Consider the following 24,946-nt stretch of genomic DNA (forward strand, 5'->3'; position numbering starts at 1 on the left):
CATGGAATATAAATCATGAGACAGATCAAGAGGAGGGGAGAAACTGGTATTATTAGTCATTATCTCTTTTGACCAGACCCCTAACCTATAGTTGGAAGGGAAATTAGAGGCTATTTAGTCTTCATCCTTTCAGGTCCCTTCTAACTCCAGAAAACTCTGATAACTAATTACTAAATATTATGAAGACCCATTTGTCACTTTTACCTTATTAACTATCTTTATGAATTTTGCAGATATAATAATTTAATCATCTATATGAATTTGAATGATCTTTACATGATCCATAAAGATAGAATTCCTTTCTATGTTTATTTCCTCTTCTTGGTTTTAGTAAGCTTATGATACTTGAAAATGAAAAGAAATAAAAAACAGGAAGGGAAAGGACAGGGAAGGAATTAGAATAAGAGAAGGCACCACAGGGATGAGGAGAGTACAGAAACAACAAAGATATGAGTGACTGCCAAATAGAGTTGGGTCCAACTAATATCAACTTTGCCATTTGGAATTTTTTCCTCTTTTATTGCAGAAATTAGCGTTTTCTTTTATAAAATGCTAACTAGCTAACAAACATGAGGCCCACAGCCAATATTCTTCATTCATACTGATCATATTTTCCTTACCAGTAAACTTATTAGTCTGAAATAGAAACATTTTTATGATGTTTGATTCTCATTACAGTGTGCAGCATAGAATTGGTTACTAATCACTGAATCCAGGAAAAGAGTTACTTAAACAGTTGCAGAGGTTAATATTTCCTTCTGTTGTGGTTTTTCTTCTGCCCATGCCTCTTCAGCTTCACTGAGTATACAATAACTTTTAAATCATTCATTCTACCTAGGAGAAAAGAGAAACTCTCCAGTTAAAAAAAAGAAAGAAAGAAAGAAGAAAAAAGGCAACAGAGACAACAGTCTCTGCCCTCAGCAACAGTGCACATTTGGTGCTCAGAAGTTGCATACATAACAGTACAGGCAGCAAATCCCCATGCTCCATCATTTTCTTATGGAGAGAAGAAGAGGGGAGGGCAAAAAGGAACTAGGCATACAGGTCCACATCAGGCAAGCCTGGTGTTTCAGAAAAATTTCACTCAATTTAATTGAAAGCCCAGGTGGGACAAGAATGAAGAGGTCTGCCATTTCAGCAGAGTGCGGGCTAAAGTCTCAGTCTGGGCTTTCCCAAGTCATTCCAGAGAAACTGGAAATACAATGCTCACCTCCATTTAGATGAACACTCCAAGGTACCATCTCTACAAACATTACACTTTAGTTATTGGGAATGTTTGCATTCATCTGCCTCCAAATAAGATTTAGGGGAAAAAATGTTGCAATAATATATCATTGTTTGGCTTATTAGGGTATTGTTAATGAAACGGTACCACAGAACTTTATTAAGCATTTAAAAAATATACACAAGGAACAATAGCTTCTTTTTTTCTCTGTATTTTCAAATTTTGACTTTCTTCCAATCAAAGAACCCAATTTCACACATGAAAAGGGCACTTGTTTCTACAGTGACTGTGTGCAGGCTTGCTCAGTTCCCAGCACTATTGCCATCCCTTATCATTGCCATTACTTGCGCTTATATATCCAGTTGCCCAGGAAGCAAATTCCAAGAGTGCTCATCCCTAACTTGTTCTTTCCGATTCTAATTCTCCATAGAGTTCAGCTAACTTTTTAAACTCTGGTCCCCAGTCACCAAGATAATTATAATCCTGGTCTGAGTGTGTAGTTGCTGAATCCAGGGAGCTGATAGACCCATCTTCAGATCTATGGCCCTCATATGCATATGTCTGTAGAGAGTCATAGGGAGGGACACTGGGGTCAAGGTCTGCCTCTGCCAGTCTTTGTTTAATAAATTCCTGAACATCTATACTCTCAAGAGCGGACGAAGGCTGGTGTCGGGGTGTAAGCATCACTTCAGGTCGAACATCTCTTCTATATTTCAGCTCCTCAGCAGCCGATGGGTTCCTCAGGGCTGTGATGTCAAAGGCTTCGGTATCTTCCTCCCCACCCCCTTCATCATCATAAGTGACAACATTTTCCCGCACGTCCTCCTCTGAAATGATCAAGGGCTCTTTCTTGCTGCGTCTGAGAGTGATGAAGAGAACCACGATTGCTGAGGAGAAATTGGAAGAAAAGTTCAGAGTTAGAAATATTAAAAGGCTAAAGTTTATATACATGGTCTAGGAATGAGAGACAGTGGGTTAGGCTATTGGTTTGTTACATTTTAATAGACCTTACTTAAAGAGATAATCCCAAAGGGAGGTAGGGGAGGACTTAGACTTCTCCTTGTTTCTCTAGTTAAAATGTAGCCTTTCTTCTTTTTTTCTTTCTTTCTTTCCTCACTTAACCCTTGCAAATAACATATCATAATATAACTCAATAATTCTTTGTTCCGTAAGAACATGAGAACATGTAAACATATATAGTACAATAGGCAATGCAGGCTTTCCCTTGCTGTAGCTGGTAATAACTAGGTGGCACAGTAGAGATAAGGCTGGGCTTGAAGTCAGTAAGATGTAAGTTCAGTTCGGGATTCAGATATTATCTGTATGATCCTGGGAAAGTCACTTAATGTCTGTTTGCTTCAGTTTCCTCAACTATAAAATGGAGATTATAATGATAGCACCTACCTCCCAGGGTTGTTGTAATGATCATATGAAATAATATTTGTAAAGTACTTAGCACAGTGCCTAAAGACTTAGCATTAGGTGCTATATAAATATTAGCTATTATTTATCTAAGTTTTATGTTTTATAAAGTACTTTGCTCACAATCACCACATGAGGTAGCTAACAGATATAATTATCCCCATTTCACAGATATGGGAACTGAGATCCTCAGAAGTGAAATAGTTTATGTAGATGAACCAAACTACCAATTGTGACAGGACTCAAACCCAGTTCTTCTGATTTTAACACAATTACTTTTAGAAATTATGCCATGCTTCCTCTTGGATGTTTCTAGCAGAACTTGTTAAATTTCAAGATTTTTAAGGCCTCTATAGGGAAGAAAGATAACCAGAGTGGATTCAGGAGACTTATTCTGATGTGGAAGTTGATACTGAAGTCAGGTTTATCCAGGAGCAGCAAACTGATTTATGAACATACTCAAGAGGTTTTTTGTTGTTGTTGATACTGTTGTTTGGTTTTTTGTTTGTTTTTTAATGAATTTAATAATGTCTATGGCAAGGCACAGGAAAGAGTGATTCCAGAAATTAAGATTCCTAGAATATCTCCTACCCTGAAAGTCATTCAGAACTTGTAGTAATAACTATATTGACACATTTCCCTTTTTGGCCTCTGATAATATATATACTGGGTATAAATATCAGGTGCTGAAGAGTTGATCATTTGCATTTAGAGAAGAAGTTCCCTTCCTAAAAGTTCATTACACCAATGAAAACAACACAGAAATTCAAATAAAAATGAATATTATATATGTGTATATAAATGAATATTGTGTGTGTATATGTACATATACATATGTATTGTGAGAAATGATTTTTCTTGGTAATAGGTGTCTTAGAGACTCAGAGCCCCAGCTCCTTTCTGAAAAGTTCTTCAGAAGGACATTACTGAAAATAAGATTGCATTGAATCTTATCTGGTCAAACTCCAACCTAGGCCGGAATTGGTTTAATCTGCTCAGGTTTGAGTGGAGACAGATTCTTCTGCCTAGATAGACCAAGACTGGGAGTGGCTTGGTCTAGAAGCTGGGTGGTCTGATAGAGAATGGTGGTGGGATGAAACCAGCCCCGGCTGAAAAGGTATTGTATCAAGATTAAGTGACCTAAATCAGTTACTCAAGATTTCATTTTAATATAGTCCACCTCCCAGTGTGTTGATCTTTGTGAGTGAGAGTTGATTGGCACCACTTGGGAGTACTTACTCTTCGAAGGTCACATAACCCTGTACCCCCGAATCCCAAATCGAGCCAGTTATGGACTAGCCCTCTTGGGAGAGTGGAGGGTGGAGGGGGCTAGCTCTGGACTGTAACTCCCATCCAATGCATGCCAAGCCAACTTGAGAGAAATAAAAATGTGGACACACACACCCTAATATGTTTGTCTCTTTCTTAGAACAAACTGTTCTTAAATTGGGGTTCCACAGTACATATGTTAATTAACAGAAAAAGTTAATTTAGCTCAATAAATAGAGAGCTGGCCTTGAAGCCAGGAAGATCTAGGTACTAGAACCACTTCGGACAAATACTGACTCTGTAACCCCAGGCAAGTCACTAAAATTCTCAATTCTCTAGGCAGTTGTCTAAGACTGAGTTGCAGAGATGGTGCTATCATGCATTGTTAGAAGGGATTTCTTCACCTGGAGTTCCCTCTACAAAATGAAATCATAGGGTCAGTCCCTATTCTTATATGACTAAAACTAAGGCTACAAGACAAAAGCAAATATTGGAGTTCAGTTTAATTATTTCAATTATTTCATTATGCAGGTTTACTTGTATTACACATTTATACTCCCAGCTGATAAATGGATAATCTACTCAGGCCTGCTTGTACATAGTAAATGGATAATCCACTCAGGCCTGCTTGTACATAGGCAGTATAGTCTAGACTTCTGTATCTAGTAGGAGGCAGAAGGATGGAATGGAAAACAAAACAATAACAACAACAACAATAACAAACAGGTTTTGAATCAGAGGAGCCAGGTTAGACTCCTATTTTTGCCACTTCCTACTTAGCTAATCTTTATGTGAAACTGTTTCCTCCTAGGTAAAATAAAGGGTTGGGACTAGTAGTCTAGACCTTTAGCTTATGTCTTTCCATCTTCATGACTATCATCCTAAAAACATCCCTCTCCTACTTCCATCCCGTTCCTCTTCACTCTCCTGGAATCGCTCAGTCTGAAATTCCCACATCCATAATTCTCAAGGTTATGGAGCTAAAGCCCTACATACAAAAATAAATGTTAGGAAAGGAAAAACAAGATTTCACTATTTGTTATTAACCCCTTAACTTGGCAATTAACTAGTAAGCATTTTATGAGCAACTATGAACCTGATATTATATACAGGGAACAGAATAAAAGAAGATTATATAGATAGGATCCCTACCCTTACGGAATTTAAAAGCAATCAGGCCAAAAAACAAAAATAAAACAAAACAAACAAACAAAAACCTATCAGACCTAATTGGATATAAAAATAATGCTAAGTGCAATCTAAAGACCTAAGGCAGTAGGAGTTTGGGGGTTCCTGTATTGTTAGATTTTTTTGGCAGCTAGTGGTACAGGCAATAGAGTTCTGTGCCTGGAGTTAGCAAGACCTAAGTTCAAATCTACTCTCAGATATTTACTAGTTATGTGACCCTGAGCAAGTCACTTAACCTCTATTTGCCTGTTTCCTCAACTATAAAGTGAAAAAATAACATACCTATCTCTCAGCGTTATTGTGAGGATCAATTGAGACAGTATTTGTAAAATGCTTAGCACAGTGCCTGGCACATGACAAGTCCTATATAAATGCTTATTCCTTTTTTGATTCCCTTATACATGCCTCTCATAAGCAGCAGAAAGAATCCTATATTTAGGGTCAGAAAACCTTATATAGAGAAAAGAACATTGGAACCTACCTCTATACTTGTGATATGACTAAAATATTTCCCTGAATGCAGTACTTATGTTTCAAAGAAAAGATTTCATACAGAATTTTTCTTTAGCAAGAGTACGAAAACCCTAGTGCCAGCTGAGGTATACAATAAATGTATACATGACTATATAGCTTAGGGAATGGCCAGGTACCAGAAAGCCCTGACATTTACATTTTAGTTAAAAAGCAATATAATTCAAAAGCTCAAATAGCATCTGGAAGCTAACTTATTTCATTCTATCTGCTGATTTAGATTTACCACCTACTATATTTCTCAGGCCACAGTTATGATTAAATGAGGAGGCTGTTCTAGATTGCAACACCTATTTCTGCTGACTATTTAATTTATTGTAGTACAACATTTTTCCTTCGTTCAATAAATCAACCACTTTCTACAGAGAAGAGATGGTTGGTGGTTAATGTCAAAGGGAGTTATGGGAGTATACAGAGAGGTAAATGAGGTCAGTGGAATTTTAAAGGGTATGGAGCTAATTTAATGTCAGTCATCAAGGTCTGCTGGTACTAGACATGATATCCACAGTATGTAACATTACAAGGGACTTTAGTGATCATCTAGTCATAGGATTTAGTCCATGCTTTTCATTTATTTTACGGGTGAGAAGACAGAGGCTCTGAGAAACTGACTTCCCATATGCTTAATGGAAATTAGGACGTGACATGCAAATACATATTGTTTAAGTATGCTAATAGCTATAAAAAAAAAGTCCTTTAATAAAATGAAGGATCAATTTATGCTAACACTAAAAATATAGGATGAAAACCATTCTTTCTTAATATGCTGTAATATATCTAACTTAAACCAAGATCTAGAGTTCTATGAAAAATACATGCAATTTAGAAATATTCCTAGTGAAAAAAGGTATAAAACAGGGAAGTCCACTATCATTATTTCTATTTCATGTTGTTTTAGAAACATTATTAGCTACTGCAAACAAAAAAAAAATGTGATGCACAAACTAAGGGAATAAGTATTGACCATACTGAGGCTAAAATATCATAAATCTTTTTCAGAGACGAAAGGATGGGGTTGCTGATGTTCGATTGTTTTTTTGTGTTTCTGTTTGTTTTTTATGTTTCTGTTTTTGGTAATCAAAGAATCATAATACTATGGATTTACTGAAGAACTGGAAAGGAACTTAGAGCGAATGAGTTTGACCCTCCTTTATTTTACAAAGGGCAGCTAGATGGTGCAGTAAATAGAGTACCAGGCCTGGAGTCAGGAAGAGCTGAGTTCAAATTCATTCTCAGACATTTACTAGCTCTTAACTCTGGGCAAGTCACTTAACCCTGTTTTCCTCAGTTCTTCATTTGTAAAATGAGGTGGAGAAGGAAATGGCAAACCACTTCAGTATCTTTGCCCAAAAAATCCCAAACAGGGGGTCACAAGGAGTCTGAAGTGGCTCAACAATAACATCTTCCAAACGAGGAAAGCATTTCAGAAAGATTAAGTGACTTGCTACCACAAAGTTACAAAGGTGGCAGAAATAGAATTTAAGCCCAGGCACCCTGTATCCATATCCTTTGCTACAGGGTCACTTTGTAAAGTATATTCCTTCAGACAATTCAGACAGCAAACTACTTTGTTACCTCCAGTACAATGTCTTCTTTGTGTACCTGCTCTTCTGAATTTCATTTCTCTTAACTGCCATTTCCTCTTCCTCATAAAGTCACCAGGGATTGAGATGCCAGAGTCCAAATTAACTGTTCTACTGTCATCATCAATCACAGCATTATAGCTTTAGAGCTGAAAAGGACCTTACAGGGCATTTTACAGACAAGGAAATTGAGACCAAAAGAAGTTAACCAGCTTGCTTAATGTCAAGTGGTAAATAGCTGAATGAGGATCTGAACCCAGATACTCTGAAAAAATCCACAACTTTATTATACTGTTTTCCTGTTAAAAAGAAGTTATCATTATGTAAACATCAGTGGATTATGAAAACATTAGTGGATCTATTCTTCTAATCTTTCCCTCCTTGTCTTTCAAGTTTCATTAATAAATGTTCTGACTCAGTTGATCTCACACTAGACTTTCTTTAGCCTCTTTCTCCTATTCATGGCTCTTCACTTTTTTGTGAAGTGACACTACTCATAATTTCCACTGTCCTTTTCTGTAACATTTTGCAAATGAGTGGACATTCTAAACCAATGTTGTCCTCAAATGTCATGTCTCTCTGCCAGGTAGAGATCAAGTATTCGCTGTTTTTCTAATATCATGAGCTCTTTTTAACTTCCTGATTATAGCAGTTACTTTATATAATTAAGTATGATAATTGCTGTAAATGTCTTTTCATTCAAATGATTCCCTTTTTATTTATTGTTTTCAATTGGTTGCTTGAACAAATTAGGTTAGAGCCCTGGTAATTCTATGTGGTATCTTCTTCTAAACTTAACCCTTCTTTCTAGTTTGATGTTGACTTTGTTGCTTTAACTGATCAATTTTTAAAATGCACATATACTGCTGATTCAAAGATAACCCACTCATTAATAACTAGTTGTTTGATATTTGTTAAAATATATTGTTTCTGTTTTATTGTGTTTGGTCCCTTCTGACTCCCCTCTTGAAGAAAGGATGTATGATTGTAAACTGCAATTCAAGTTGATAAATAACAACTATTTCCACTATGCTTATTATTATTTCATTTTCTTTATTGTTCATCAGGAGCACTGAAAGTCGAGATGACCCATGATACCACGTTTCTTGTTGCCTTTGAGAGTGTGATGAAACTGACTTTATCAACCCCTTTGTTTGCCTGTCCAAGAAAATACAAATGCTGTGCTTCCTTTTAGCTAAAAGTTATTTTTCCCCAGTTTAATTTGTAGAAAGAATGTCAATCTTAACATTGTTTGTTTTCTCCAGAAATATGTTAACTTTCTGTTCTTTGGACAGGGATCTCATGTATTAGGACCATGAAATAGATGACTGGACCCCTATTTTACCCTAATAAGTATTAATCAGCTAATGATTCCATAGGGACAGGGATTGTTAGTAATTATTAACATTATTCTTATTTATCAATATACATTTAGCCAGTCAACTAATACATGTATATTCAGGAATTATTAAATAGGATAGCTTCCTTCTTATAAAAGGCCCAGAACTCTTATAATAGTTTCCAAATTGTATATTCCATAATCAGTTTGCTTGCTATGAAGTTCATTTGCTTAATCATAGAAAGTCAACTAAAGGACCTCCACCCTTTCTTCCTGCTGAACAGGGACCAAGCCCAATGTGACAGAGGTGAACTAATGATGTGGAAATTACCTCAGCCATTCCATTGCTGCTCCAACCTTCATCACCCCCTTATTGCCCAACATGAGGAGATGGTTATAAGCATTTGGTGAATGAGTCGTCCTAGTTGCCAGCTTCTGGCCTGCCTTTCTACTAGCCCGTTAGTCCATGTAGATATTTTGACATCTATTTATGAACCCAGCCCATAGGTCTGCTTATTAGCTTGGTAGGACCTTCTGAAAGGTTAGATAGGTCTGTCATGGTTTGTTCATCAGCCTATTTGTCAACCCAGGGGATTCTGTATTTTGTACAGACCTGCTTGGAGGGTCAAGGGCAAGGTCTATCCACCAATTAGATTGTATTTTTAATTCACTTCATCTGTATTGTTTGAGTATTAAGCACTATAAAACTAAGGCCCTGGAGAAAGGGGGGCACCTCAAATTGTGAGGAAGTTCTGAGGTCCTATTCATTAAAGTGGGTCAGGTCCCTTTAATAAATGACTATTCATTTGGAGCTCTGCTTAAGTGGTTTTTCTTGCAGATTGGATATTTTTGGGTCCACAACCAATAGTTAAACCAATATTTATGAATTCTCAAAAAACTATGATACTTAATGTTTTCTGTCACCTTTTTTGTTATGTTCCTATTCATTACCAAACAAAACAAAACTAAACTAAAAAACAAACAAATAAAAAACATGAGTCTTACAGAATGAAAGGACAAAAATAGGTTGTAACCTGCATCCAAGAGGGGAGTGCGTACAGGGATAACCAAATATCAAAGTGGAGAGGGGGAACATGTTAACTTAACACCCTCTCCCTCAAAAAAAAATAATAAAATTCTTGAAGACAAATGGGATAAATTTGGTTATATAAAATTATTTCCACAAAAATTTTATCACCCAATAAAAGAAACCTATAATTAATAATGATGATAGTAATAACTGACTGACATGCAGTGTTTTATTTCTGTTTGTTTTTTTGTTTTTGGTGAGGCAATCAGGGTTAAGTGACTTGCCCAGGGTCACACAAGCTAGTGTCAAGTGTCTGAGGCTAGATTTGAACTCAGGCCTTCCTGAGTCCAAAGCCAGAGCACTATCCACTGTATCACCTAGCAGCCCCACAATGTTTTATTTCTACAAATGACTTTATATATGCCATCTCACTTGTATAGTATAAAAGTCTTGGAGATAGGAACTACAGGCTTATTTTTTCTCTATTTTAGAGATCAGGCTCAAAGAGTGAGCATTCATGGTCACATAGTGAGTATCAGAAGTAGAATTTGAATCCAAGTATCTCTAATTTCTTCATTAAATTCATCAAACATTTATTAAATGTAGAAGGCACTGTATTATATGAGAGGGATATAAAGACCAAAACAAAATAGTCCTTGCTCTCCAATTTATATTCTACTCGGGATATACAAAGAGTACACAGATAAGTTGATGTAAAATACATACAGTGGGAGCCCAAAGTTATTTGGGGGTGTGGTGAAAGGAGAATGACAACTGAGGGGCCCAGAAAAGGCCTCCTGCACTTATCCTAAGTCTTGAAAAGAGCCACAGAATCTAAGATTCAAAGACAAAAAGGGAGGAAATTTCAGACATATGGAATTTCCCATGCAAAAGGGAAAGGAAAGGGAAATGAAATGGCCTTTATGGGAAATAGTAAGTAGGCTAGTTGGGCTCAAAGCATTCTTGTTCAATGAAAGCAATTTTTAACAGATAAGGAGTTCATAACTGAGCTACCTTATTTTGGTTAACTGGTAAAGATAATACAACATCAAAAATATCAGAGATTCTCTCTAACTTGAGTAGAAGCAACTAATGAGCAAATTTGGAAGGATTCTACTGTTCTATTTTCCTGTGACCTCAGCACAGGGACCCAGTTGGCTATCAGCATAAAATCACAAATGTATTACAGAGGAGTATGGCATATGGGATTACAGGTTAGGGAAGTACTGTACTGTATGTAGTAGGTAGGGAACTGGGTTCAAATCCCACCTCTGAGATATTCTGGCCTTGAGACTCTGAACAAGTCATTTAACCACTCATGGAAGTAGCTGAAGAACAGTTACTGATCTGCATTACTATCTTCCTCACCATTACTTTCTGAACTAATGAAATCACAGTACTCAACCCACTCTCCCTTTAAAAACAAACAAACAAACAGAACAAAATTTTTTTAAAAAGGGTGAGGGTGAGAGTATCTCCCCTTTCATCCATACATTTATCTGAATGGGAAAATGAAGTCTTCCTTATAACTAAACAAAAGAAAAAGTGAAGTGAAAAACCAAAACAAAATAGAAAAGGGGCTTCTTTGTAAAAACAAAGAAAAAGGTTTTGAACAGACAGAGGGGAATGATAGCCTTTGTCGTGGGGCTGGAGAGAAGAATGTGATGTGACAAAGAAGAAAAAAAAGGAAGAAAAAGAATCACTGGAAAGATAGAGCTAAATAAGAGATATGAGTCTATTTCTTTTGAGAAAGAAGCAGTTGTCTGTCCTCTAAAGAGTGGTGAAAGAACTATTGCTACTGCCAAGTGAGATATCATCTACTAAAGGTCACAGGAAGGAGAGACAAATAGGGGTACTTGGTGACTCCCTGAGATAAGGGGTAAGGAAGTAGCTGTTCATTAATTTGGTAACAAGGAGAGATTTGTAGTTTTCCCAAGTCGCTGATCCAGGATGAGGCAGAGATCCTTCCCAAACCATCAGACTAGAAGACTATTATCCATTTACGGTGAGTTAGGTGGGGATAAATGACACTGTCACATGAAACCTAGAAAACGTTTCTAAAGTTTATGAAATTTTTGGAAAGAAAATGAAGACTTTAGGGTCATTTTCATTACTGCTATTATTTGAAGTCAGGGTCTTCTGAAGAAAAAAGGCAAATTGGGAAAGATGGCTAAGAAGGTGTTATCAGAGAATGGTATTTGGATATCTGTGCTGTAGTTTAAAATGCATAGGTAATAGGATCCTGATGAAGGATGGGGTACACTCGGTTGCTGGCAAAATCATATTTGGGGACCACTAGGGTCATGGAAAGATCTACATTTTTCAAAAAGAATAAATTAGATAAATGAGAGGGGACAAATGCAGTAGCATTGGAATTGCAGAAAGGCAAACAAATTCTCAAGGATTTCTTCTAACTACCTGTCTGTTTCCTAGCTGGCTGGATTCTGAATTGCAAAAGACCTAACAATGCCTGAGGCTTTTAACTTTCCAGATCTGAGACCCAGACATACCAGAGAAGCTCCAAAATTAAACTATATTGTAATTGAAAACTGGAATGTAGTAGAGAGCAATAATCAGCTAAATGCCCAATAGAGAGTAGAAGTAACCAGTAAAAACTAATGTGATGACAGCGCATGATGGCTCTCAAGTACAAATTGCCCCTGACCATGTATGTTTTCTCACCACAAGCGGTGCTTCCATGCGTACCCCTTCACATGAGTTATTTGGCCATACATGTTTCTTACATATGTGTCCTTTCATAATTGTTTCCTGATCACAAATGTTTCCTGTGTGTATCGCCTACCTATAGAAGTCATGGAAGTATATATGGGGTAAATATATATGGTAGAATCTTTGTCACTTATTTTGCTAAACTGTTTAACAAAATATCATTTGTTTTGAAACATTATGGCTTCCTCTTGATCTAGCAAAACAAAAGCAATACATTGATAGGAGCTCATGAGCTAGCATTTTAATTGGATGCTGATTCACTATTTAACTCAATTGGGATAGCTTTCTTGAAACCTTCACGTGATTGGAGAACCCAAGTGCTACACTTTTAATATTTATCTTTTTTTTTTTTTTGGCTAGGCAATGAGGTTAAGTGACTTGCCCAGAGTCACACTCCTGGTGAGTGTTATATGTCTGAGGACAGATTTGAATTTAGGTCCTCCTGACTCCAGAGCCAGTGCTCTATCCACTGTGCCACCTCACTGCCCCTACTTTTAACGTTAAGGTATTCATTTGAAGAATCAACTAATTTTATTTTGTTTATAAAGTGATTTAAAAAAAAACATTTTATGCTATATTTTGTTCTTTAGTCTTTTTTAAAAAATTGTTCTGGTATTGGATAAATAAAGTGTTGAAAATGGTGAAAATGTAGTATCCTAAGGTAAAATACTTATAGAATTTTAGAGCTGGGAGGGTCCCAAGAGATCAACAAATCTAATCTGCCCCTCCATTTTATAGAAAAGGAAATTGAACCCTAGGAAGGATAATACTTTAATGGAAGCACAGTGTCCACAATGGGAGAAGTAATATTCTTGCTATACTCTGGCTTGGTCAAAACACATCTGTGCTCCCTTTTTTTATTGCCATTTTTCAAAAGTTCATTGGCAAATTATATTGTATCCATAAATAGGTAACCAGGATAATGATAGGATTCTAAGCCATCTGATAGAAGGATTAGTTAAAGAAACTGATGGTATTTATACTGAAGAAAAGATGACTTGTGGGATAGAGAGTGCTAACAGCTTAGGAAATCTGTTTTGCTTAGATCTAGGGAACAAGGCTATAAACTATGAATGGGTAGGAAGTTAGAGAGGTAGATTTAGGCTTAATATAAGGAAAGATTTTATTAAAGTGGTTTAGTTGTCCTATTATCTACTTTTAAGGACTAAATCACAGAAATATTCAAAAGAGGTTAAGTGACCATTTATTGAAGATATCAAAGAGTACATTCAAATTGTGCTGTAAGTAGGACTTGATAATCTGTGAGGTCCACTAAGATTCTGTGTCCTGATAATTTTAAATGATTGTTCCAAGGTCACATAATTAATTTTAGATGTGGGAGTAGAACCCAGGTTTCCTGCTTAAGGTCTAATGTTGCTTCCACTCCGTCTTAGTGTTTTGTATTGTTTAAAATTCAACATCATTCTGAGACCAGATTTGAACTTAAGTCTTCCTGACTTCAGGTCCAATGGATAGGTATCCACTGACTCAGTCAGTATCCCATCACCAAGTTTAGTTACTCCTCCTTTAGGCCACATATTTCTTGCCCCAGCAGGTAGAAGAAAATTCGATGAGAGCAATGATTTTCTACCATACTTGTAAACACATGCTGGCAATGTCTGCTTATATTATAATGACCTAATTTTCCTCCCACCACATTCCTTATCACCTGATAGGCTAAAATATCATATACATTGAAAAAAATGCCACATCCTTGTTAAAAATTATGTTGAAGGACATTACCTCTATAGGAAGCATTCTAATAAAAATAATCCATTCAATTTTTTAAAATGTTATTTTTAAGGGAAATTAATATGTCTTGCATTTATCTCAGAACTTTTTTTTTAAGTTACAAATTACAAAGACAAACAATTTTGAAAGATTTGAGAACTCTGATGATCAATATAGTGAGCAACCATGACTCCAGAGGACCAGTGATGAAGCTTGCTACCCATCTCCTGACAAAGAGGTTATGGACTTGCAGAAGAAGAACGAGACATACTTTTTTTTTAAAAAACTTGGCCAAAGCAGGAATTCATCATACTTGAGTATACATATTTGTTATAAGGATTTTTTTTCCTTTTCTTCTTGTTTCTTTAATTTAGAAGTGGAACACAGAGAAAAATGTGTTAAAATTGAATCAAAAATAAATAAGATGTGAACATCATTTTTCATCATTTATAGGTCATAGAAATACTATGTAACCATGAAAACATGGATATTTATGTTGTTGCTCTTCATCCTTTCTGGAAGAGGATCATAAGTATGATGTCTTGACTTGCATATGAATTGGATTTAAGTGAGGCAGCTGTGCAAAGTCACAAGCCTCTTTCCCTCCTCCAGAGCCATCAGAGTCTGGTGGCAAGAAAAAGAATGCAGTGAATCACCTTGGCCTTTCTAAACTAAAGTCTTCCCAGGTCTCAGTTTGTCTGAGATCATGCCCAATTAATGAATAAGGGCTAGGCTAGAATAAGATAACCCAATTTGAAATCCCAAAGATATCAGTCTAGGAGGGGAAGACCCTCCACAATTGCTATTTTCAATCATTCTAAGCAATCAAAACCTAAACAAAGAGCCACAGAGGCTGGGGCTGTGCCTATTATTGGCCATTCAATGAAACCCAGAATGATTTCGGTTTAAAGGCTAGTAAAGAAGCTGCATTTAAAACACAAAGGACTTTTTTAAAGCCTGTTTTTCAGAGCTATATTTCAAGAAATCAAAATGAAAACTTTAAAGGACAAAAGTAAATTGAATTGCTTTTTTGAACAAAAAGGAAAAGAGGAAGAAGTGGAAGAAGAAGAAGGAGGAGGAGGAGGAGAAAGAGGAGAAGGAGAGGAAGAAAAATATTTCCCAACTTCTGTCCAAATTGATAGTTTGGGTACCCATAGAACATCTCCTACTCTCAAATACCATGGTAAACAGTTAATACAAAACTTCCTGCTAAGAACCTGCTTCACTCCTTCCCACAAATACACAAAGCATCCATGGAAGGAGTAGTCTTAAACTTAGACCACAGTAGGAGTAAGGTACATATGTAAGAAATATTTATATGCACAAATTGTAAATACCTTGGACCTTATGTCTACTTTTCTTCCTCTCAAAAATTGATTTTTAAAATTTCAAACTTAAAAAAATATATATTATTTCACCAAAAAAAGAAAAGAAAAAGAAATAAAATGGAAAATGGTTTCTCCATCATGATTTTTAGAAGATAAGAATATAAAATTGGGAAATATTTTATTTATATTTTATTTTCCAAAAGAGTAAATTTAGCATTTTCACATAATGAGTCAAAATAGGTCACAATCTCCAAATATATATGAAAATAATTGAAATGTACTTTTAAGGTTCTGTTATTTTCCTGACTATGACATAGGAAAAACAAAAGCAAAACAAAAAAAACCAAGAATAAATGACTGTCTTCTCAAATTCAGGTGCGATTGTACAGTCTGTGAAGATCTGAGGGCAAATCGTTAAGGGAGGAGGTGGGAGTAGAGTAATAGAAGGACGGGTCAAAAGGAAGTTGACCAAAAAATCTCCAGTGCTTACCACGTTGCCTGACGTATAAAGTCTTTAATAATTGTTTCTTTCCTTTTTTTTTCCTCATGGGATAGAGTCTTGTTGCCTCCCTCAACAAGTCCCAGCATGGACTTTGTTTCAATTCTTATGAAAGTGTTGAAAAGAAAGTGAAAGTAAGGGTGTTCAGAGGACACAGAAGGATAGAATCATAACATCAGAGCTGGACAATACCCAGGAAATCTTTCATTTTATAAATGAGGAACATGAAGACTTAAATGACTTGTCTGTCCAAGTTCACATAGGTAGTAACAGGCAGGATTTGAACTCAGAGTCTCCAACTTCTACTCCAGCGTTCTTTACTATGAATCATTCTGCCTCCCAATCCTGTTAAATGTCAATGAAATGGCCAACATGATGCTGAGTATGTTACTGTTTGGATCAGGAATCTTATACTTTCATGACATGAGGTGAAGTCATGTCTCTCCCAGATTCTTGCCTTCTTCGTGTGAACCTACCAGATAAGTATGGGAGAGAACTCATAGCTCCTCTTGTATACACATAAGTAACCCCATAAGAACAGAAAGAATAAATACTTACAAAGTATATGATAATAATCACAAGTATAATCATTATCATTGTAACTAGCATTTATATGGTACTTTAAGGTTTGCAAAGCATTTTATAATTCTCTCATTTTATGCTCACAAGAACCCTGGAAGTAGATACTATTATGGTCTTCATTATACAGATGAAGAAGCTGAGGCAGAGTAGAGCTAAGTGATTTGCCCAGGATTACAATTAATAAGTATCTGAGACATTATATACTTTGTAAGGAAAAAAAAATGCCAGTACCAGGAGTGTGCTAGAGCCTGCTCCAACAGATTCCCAAAAGCCAATTATTAAATTTTTGGTTTGAACATTTACACCCCACAAATCAACAAATTCCATAAATCTGGGCTTGATTTATTTTTTTTAGTTGTCTGTACTTAAAAGCTGATGGTGAAAATGTTAATAAAGCAAATTCTACTTAAAAGTATGTCATATTTTTTTTTCCTAGAGAGACTGTTGTTAAACATTTATTAGCACCCACCTGCCAGCAACCCTTTTACCCTAAAATATGTCAATACTAGTGCATCCTGAGGCTGGCCACCTTCCAGCTATAAATATTCTCATCAGGAGAGGGTTAAAAAACGGAACTCTTTGCTCTGGGGTGAAAATAATTAGTACAACTACAGCAACGAAAGGTAGAGAGCTTGAAGAAGTGTAGACAGGTAAAAACAGTTAAAAATTAGCACTTAAGGAAAATAACATTTTTAGGAAAATTTGTGCTAATAGTGTACTCAATCACTGATACCAGTTAGATTTTTTTTATTAGATCACCAATAAAAGAGAGCAAGAACTACTATCTCAATTTCAGTCAATCATTTCCCATAAAATATAATTTTGACTATTTTCCTCTATCTTCCTTAGAAGCTCTCTGAACTGCATTGATCCATTTTATAAAGGGGAGGGATAAAGATGTAAATGTCATTGACACCAAGCTCTATTTAAATATGAAGTACAATTCATCTTCCAACCCAAAGACTGTTTTATATATAGCATTTTATAATTTTGCAATCTTAAGATATTAGTCTATTTACCAAAGGGTTTGGGCCACTGAATTGCTGATTTAGGAATTTCTCTGCAAAGTCACTTCCCTTCCCCTTTTTCTTAAGTTTCAGACTTTCTTTAAATGGATATCATTTCCTCTGAGAGAGATTATTAGATAAGGTCTATATAAAAAATTAAAAGTAACATAGTTCTACCTGTATTGTGCCATTTCTTTTGTCCCCCAAAAACTTTCCATTGGCTTTTTCCTCTTTCAAACCCTTTCATGTAAATGAATCAAAACAATTTCCAAGTTGCTTGTGATGATTTTGTATTACCAGTTACCCAGTGGCATATGAAGATCAGGTATTCCAGAGCATAGTAGCCTTTCATGGTTTCGATCTTGCAGCCATTTTTGTTACCTGTTTTAGTGGCCTGATACCAAGGGTTTTGGACTTGTGTCACATCTGAGGAGCCTCACTTTTGCCACATATCAGTCATTTCCAGTACATTTTAAATAGAGCAAGGAAAAAAAAAACACAATGGCATTAAGTTCCAATGGCTTACCCAAAAGAATGAGGACACAGAGAAGAATTGCAATTAAGGCTCCTGTACTTAAGCCAGCAGAGGACAGGAAGGCTTCAGCATGGCAGGTTCGCACACGCCCATCTCTCTCACATGCACATACCCTTATGGTGAGGGTGCTGCTGCTGCTGAGAGAGGGGATTCCACCATCAGAGATCATAATGGGGAGATAATACACATCCTGAATAGTTCGACTAAATCTCCTCCGCCTTGTCAGAATGCTGGCTGTGTTATCTATGACAGACATAAGCAAAATAAAATGCATTTAGTAACACCATGGTAGTTGGTATGCATTCCTTTAATGAAAAGAAAAAAAATATAAATATCTATCAGAGAAAATCCTTTTTAAGCTTTACTGAAATTGGACAAGGGGATAGAGAAGGGGTGATTCCGATGGTGAAAGTCAGTTTTACATAGTAGATAGAACTGACCTATCCTACTTCTGACTTCATACTGATTGTGCATCCCTAGAAAAGGCAGTACCTCTCTAAGATGATAAGTTGGGGAATAGGTTCTGATGTATAGAAGTAGAAGAAACTTCCCCAACAAGAGTTTCCTATATCAATGAAACTTCAAGTTTGTTCCAAAAAATAATTAATTATTATATGTTCTCAGTTGGTAAAACCATTCTAAGTCTAATGGCAGAGAGATAAAATCATTACTTATGACTATTTCACTCAATTCCCCAGGCTATAAAATTTCAAGAAAGAAAAGGATAATGACAATTGAAGATAATATAGGACTTCTAAGTTGGCAAAGCTCTTTACATATATTATGACTCATAATAATCCTAAGAGGCAAATACAAGTATTATCTCTATTTTATAGATGAGAAAGCTGAAACTGAGGTAGGTTAAGTAATTTGTAAATGAATACTCAGTTAAGGAGGTAGGATTTAATACCAGGTTGGGAATAAGGAAGATTTGAGTTCAAATCAGGCCTCAGACACTTACAGATGTGTGACCTTGGCCAAGTCACTTTATTTCTGTTCACCTCTGTTTGCTCATCTGTAAAAATAATAGCACTTACCTCCCAGGGTTGCTGTGAGGATCCAATGAGATAATAATTGCAACACATTTAGCATAGTGCCTGGCACATAGTAAGCACTACATAAATGTTATTTATTGTTGTTATTCTGACTATAGGTATGGCCCTCTATCCATTAGACTGTCTTGTTCTCAAGAAATATATTGATCCGTCTGGCTCTGGACTAAAATATCCTAATGGAGAAGCCAGATGAATATAATGACATTTAAGTACTCTTTTTTTAGAAATAGTTTGCCCTACTATGATGAATAGCAATTTCAAGCCAGAGTTTAAAAACCAAACAACAAAAACAGAAGTCTATAAGCAAATACTGTTGAAGGAAAACTGTATTATCATCACTGGTGTAGTATTAGACTTGGTGGCCCTCCATTTATATGTTGTATATTGAGAAAGTGGCATCAATAAATTTTTGCTTCTTTTCAAGGGCTACTTGATTTATTTACTAGCTGTATTAAAATTTTATCTTGTTTTGGTACCCTGGCCCTCCTCCTAGCTAATATAGTAAGGTTATACATAAGCAGTATAAAGTAACAGTTACCGTAAAATTGTAAAGGGGAACATAGAAATCACTTAAAGACTGTCCCATAGATCAAAGGAAGATGATTTGCAAACTATATCACATATTAACTTAAAATAACATATTGAAACTATTTGCTAAATCAGAAAAGGCCATCTAGCCTTTGTTGTCAAGGTCTTTTGGTCTTATGATCTGTAAACCTCTAATGAACTCTAGACATCTACGGTAAGACCAGTAGAACACCAAATTTTGGTGATAAGTTTGAGATGATGTGAATATGTTAATGAATTAACCCTAACGTGGCATGGATAAGAGCTAATCTGTTCCTCACTAAAACCTTTAAAAAAAATGAGACTTCAAACTTCTGCTCCCCCTGAGGATTCATGCTGCTTGAGTGCTCCCAACCCTTATCCATTGTTAGGTACGTGTCGCTCTCCTTTCCCATACTCTTCCCCAAGTTTCCTGCCTTCCTCTACATCATCATCCCTGTTCCCACACTGTTTGTCTCTGTTGCTTTTTGTCTCTGCACTCTCTGTGCCATTTGCCCCTGTGTCTTATTAAAGTATGATTGAAGTATTATTCCCTGGGGCCATTATGGTCTTTCCTGGAGAGTACCCCAAAGACCCAGGCATGCCTGCCCCTATTTAATAATTCCATAAATAATTTAATGATTTGCTACCTAAATGGCCATGGCTAGGTGTCTTAATCTCTCTAAGGCTCAGTTTATTAGTATGAATTTGGGGATGATAATACCCATACTTACTGTCTCACAGGTGTATTGTGAGATCACTTTATAAACCTTTAGACACAAACATAATCCAGACAAATGTGATTCTTTTTCTTCATCGGCATTGTGAAAATTAATTAGCTACATTAGCTACGTGAGCTCTAAAATAAAAGCTCTGGAATAATATGGAGCAAAAGAGAAAGTGGTTCAAGAAGAACCAAACAAACTCCTTACTTTTCTTCCAATTCATAAACACAGTCGTTATCCTTGCCTGATGCTGTTGTTTTGCCATCCACATTTCTTGATCTCCTTCCCTTTGGAGCATCTGTTCACTATAGGTCTGACCTGGTGCTAAGAAGCAAAAGAAATGGACCTTTTGGGAGGACCTACAGATACATATGCTGCCCAGAGGCATTCTGAGGCTCCTTCACAAAAGAAGGTACATTTGTCCTGCCAAAGCCCACGCAGACATTTTTCATCATTGCTTATTACTAGAAACAATCTGACAGAAAGAAAAACTTCTTGCCAATTCAACATAACATACTTTAATAAAAAAAAAATAAACTGAATGCAAAAAATATTTTCTATCCACCTACGCAGGTTACGTATATGTATGTATACTCACAAACACCATATGTCCTTCTATGTAGATATGCTGTATGTACATATGCATTGTCTGGGTACTATTTGAAGATACTCTGTTTTTCCAGAGCTAAATCCCAGCAATCAAGCTGTGCCCTGAGCTGGACATAATGATGCTTTGAGCTCACCCTCTGGGTGAACTCAGACCCAGCAAAATCTCAGAATTTTTTCCCACCAGCACCAGGTGTTCTCTGAGCTCAGGCAAGCGCCCGTGGTACCCCAGTTCTGGTCCTGAAGCCCTGCTATGAGTCAGACTTGTCTCATTGTTACTGTTACCCCTCATTGTCAGGACTACAGCTCACTACACAGTCATTGGTATTTGTATTGAGATTTGCCCACACTAAAGGGGGTGCCGAACTAGAGGGGGCCTCGACACATGTGTGCAGTTTCTTTCCTCCAATGGAATAAAGAAAGCTTTTTGCTTATGACCACTATTAACTATTTGGTTTTATTTTGTTATTACAGAGTTAACTGTGGTCGTGATAACCTGTGCAAGCTCTTTGGTATTTTTAAAGTTAACAGAGGTTATGTAACCTCTGTGACTCTTTGATCATTTGTGAACAGGGTTGACAAAATGCACGTATGTTTTAGGACAACTAGGTGGTACAGTAGATAGAGTGCCAGGCCTGAAGGCAGGAAGAGCTGAGTTTAAATATGGTCTCAGATATTTACTAGTTGTGTGACCTTGGACGAGTCGCTTAACCCCCTTTACCCCACTTTCCTCATCGAGAAGGACATGGCCAACCAGTCCAGGATTTTTGCCAAGAAAACCCCAAATAGGGTCACAAAGAGTTGGATCCTACTGAACAACAACTACAACAACTACACATATGTTTTGGGCTAGACCTGTGATTTCTTTGTTATAGGGAACTCTCTGTAAGGAATTCCTTTTACTTCAAATCCACTTTTTCTTTCCAACTCACACTCTTAAAGTTTTACCTGGAGCTCTGAGAGATTAAGTGATTCAGTTACACACTTAGTCCATGCCAGAGGTCATAGGACTTGAATCTAGATCCCTTTCTGAGTCTATGGCTAGCATAATAACAATAAGAGTAATAATAATAATAAGAAGAAGAAGAGCAATAATAATTTATTTAGCACTGTATAATGCTTGTGCCAGGCACTATGCCAAACATTTTTATTTGTCTCATTTGATCCTTATAGCAACCCTGGGAGGTACATATTATCGTTATCCCCATTTTACAGATGAGGATGTAGAAGCAAACTGAGGTTAAGTGACTTGCCCAGGGTAACACAGCTAAGAAGTGTCTAAGGCTGCATTTGAATTCAGGTCTTTCTGACTCCAGGTCCAGTGCTCTACCTACTATATGATCTACCTACCTCTGAACACAAATTTAGATCAGGAATGGACCTCAAAAGCTATCTTGTACAAACTCCTCTCCTAAAATGAAGAAGCTCAGACACACAGAGAAATGTCAAGTGATTTGTCCAAGGTCTCACAGGTAGGAAGCAGCAGAACTAAAATTTGAATCCAGATCTTTTCAAACAAATCCAATCTTTTCCCCAGTATACTATGTTGCCTATCTGAGAGGTTGCATATTCTGTGACCCTAGGATTTGGAGACTTTATTGATAGTTTCATAATATTATTTTTTATTATTAAATTTTATTTTTAATTTATGAAATAAAACATACATTTCCATAACACAGTAAAATTTTTTAAAAAGATGATTACACATGAAACTGCAAACAAACTATGCACAAATTGCTATTCCTTTTGAATATACAACAAAATTATTATGTAATCTTCTTTTGGTTTTTTGGATAAACAAGACTATATTGATATTTTTGTAATATTCTTAATACCCTAAAATTCAACACTTTTAATCATCACTTGGTTGTTTGTTTCACAGCTTTCAGAATATTTGTTCTGTCTTACTATCTTGTCATTCTCTTAGACAGACGCAGTAACTATGGCTGTCAGAGGGATCCATGTTATATTCATGACATTATATTCAGAAAGATTATTCCTTTAGGCCATAGTGGACCTAAGCCTGTATATTTTAATCTCAGGCTACCAACCTCAGAATCTCATCAAATTCCACAGCTCAGAGTTCTTATCTTCCCTGCCAACTTAATTGGAAATGAACAAGAAGTCTCACAAGGTTTACTGGTGAAGAAGATATGATCTCTTGTACTTTGATATACATATAGTGTTAAATTTAATAAAATATTACATATGAATTAACCAAACAATGCTTTGTATCCTGGCTAATTGCTAATACCTGAAGAAATTGGCATAGGGGAATAAGGAATCAGAAGGGGTGACGCAAGCCAACTTAATAGCAGCCTTGCTGAAAGCCGCCATGAAAGAAGAGTCCCAATAACCTGGCCAGTGATCACAGAACTAGTGGTCAGAAGCAGTGAATGAGAAATTTTTGAATATTCTAGTCAAGGGTCTCTGTTTGTCTGTTGTTTAAGTCTAATGATTGCTCAAGAAGGGTCGGGATACTGCCTAGCTGGACAAACTCACAGCCAATTTCTAATATTTGAGTGGAAGAGCAAATGCAGCAGAGAGCCAGAAGGCAGTGAACAAGAGAATTTAAGAGAACCATTTCATCACTGCAGAGGCATTGGACATAGGTGTGGGTTAATCTGCCTGTTTCCAGAAGTAATTACTGGAATTATCAGGGGAATTGCGAAATAGTTCTATTTGAGACCCTGAAGGAATGGTAGCAGGAGCAACGGTTGAAATGACCTGCTGGTTTGGCTTATGCAATATTTTTTTTTATTCCTCCTAGAAGTACTCACCAACCATCCATACAATCTGGATTCTCTGCTTGTGAAGGAGATGACTGTAGGGCAGAATGGAATGCCTCTCCAAGCACTGATTTATGAGTGTTAGTGACATAGAAGTCTTGTCAGGGCAGTGGAGGTGAGGGTACAGGTGGAGGGGAGAAGTAGGAGGTTACCTCAGTGTAACATAATGGAAAGAGGGAGGATTCACCAAAATGGGAGGAAGAAAAGAGGACATGGAAGGTTCAACCAAGGAGGAGGATGTCCATGAAGGAAGGCAGAAGAAATAAGAATTAAGAAGGCAGATGCTTTGGGGATGTTTGCATTTTAGAGGCATCCATTCTACTCTTTGACAAGAGGATTACAACTTTAGTGCTGAAAGGGACTTTTGAAAACTATGTACTCTAAAATTGCTAAAAAACATTTGCTGTATAAAAAATGATTGGTAAAGATCATCTACTTTTAAAGATCATCTTGTAGCCCAGCCCCTTATCTTACAAGGAAAAAAAAAGTTAACTATGGGAAATTAAGTGAATTGCCCAATGTCACACTAAGAAAGATGGTCAGAGGTAGGATTTATATCTATTTCCTCCGACTCTAGATACAGTGCCCTTTTCACTGATTCAAGTCAAGGAAAATGGCAACATCCCTGGTACTGTAGCAGAGGAGGGAAAGTGTCACATGTCTTATGTAGAGAGAAACTTTGAGAGGCCAGTTATTAGACATAACAGTGGCTGGCCCCTGAGAGGCAGCCATTCCTAATTATTTACTATGATGCTCATCAGCAGCTGGGCTATTTAAGGCAGAATTAGAACTGAGTCTGGAGCTTATAAGTCATTAGACTGATCCATTTGGTTCTGGAGAAGGCAGGACAAGCAGATTATGCCACAGAGAGGATAACAGTTCAAGAAATCTGGACAAGATCTCAGATGCACAAGTGATCATGAAATAGTTGTGGGTCAGGGTGGTGGGTCATCATCTTTCTCCTTTCTTCCTATGAATTGTTGTAACTTCTTACAATTTAATTTCTTAGGCCTCAGAAGTCAGAGAATGTCTTGTCAATAATGCCGGGATAATCAGGGCCTCTGGGGTCAGAGGCCCATTTTATCTTATGTGTTTGTGGGTGCTAACAGCTAGCTGGATCATTGTCCTTCCTTCTCAGGTACCAGTGGAAATTTGTCTGTCATATAAAATGGCCATGGTTTTATTGCATAACATTTACTTGTTAGTGTCTTGTTAAGGCTTTCCTT

At 36.6% G+C, this 24,946-nt stretch overlaps 1 protein-coding gene across 1 annotated transcript in view; it reads right to left on the reverse strand.

The window, feature by feature from the left end:
- Positions 1 to 488: 488 nt before the first annotated feature.
- Positions 489 to 24,946, reverse strand: part of CDH18 (cadherin 18) — a 414,410-nt gene continuing 389,952 nt past the window's right edge. Inside the window, exons 10-11 of the mRNA XM_078153324.1 lie at positions 17,991 to 18,242; positions 489 to 2,112 (exon numbers count right to left, since the gene is read on the reverse strand). Of these exons, the coding sequence (XP_078009450.1) occupies positions 1,622 to 2,112; positions 17,991 to 18,242 (743 nt within the window). The 3' untranslated portion in view covers positions 489 to 1,621. The remainder of the gene's footprint in view (positions 2,113 to 17,990; positions 18,243 to 24,946) is intronic.

This window comes from Phascolarctos cinereus, unplaced genomic scaffold, assembly GCF_003287225.1.
Source record: "Phascolarctos cinereus isolate Bilbo 61053 unplaced genomic scaffold, phaCin_HiC Scaffold_4;HRSCAF=312, whole genome shotgun sequence".
Classification (NCBI taxonomy): domain Eukaryota; kingdom Metazoa; phylum Chordata; class Mammalia; order Diprotodontia; family Phascolarctidae; genus Phascolarctos; species Phascolarctos cinereus.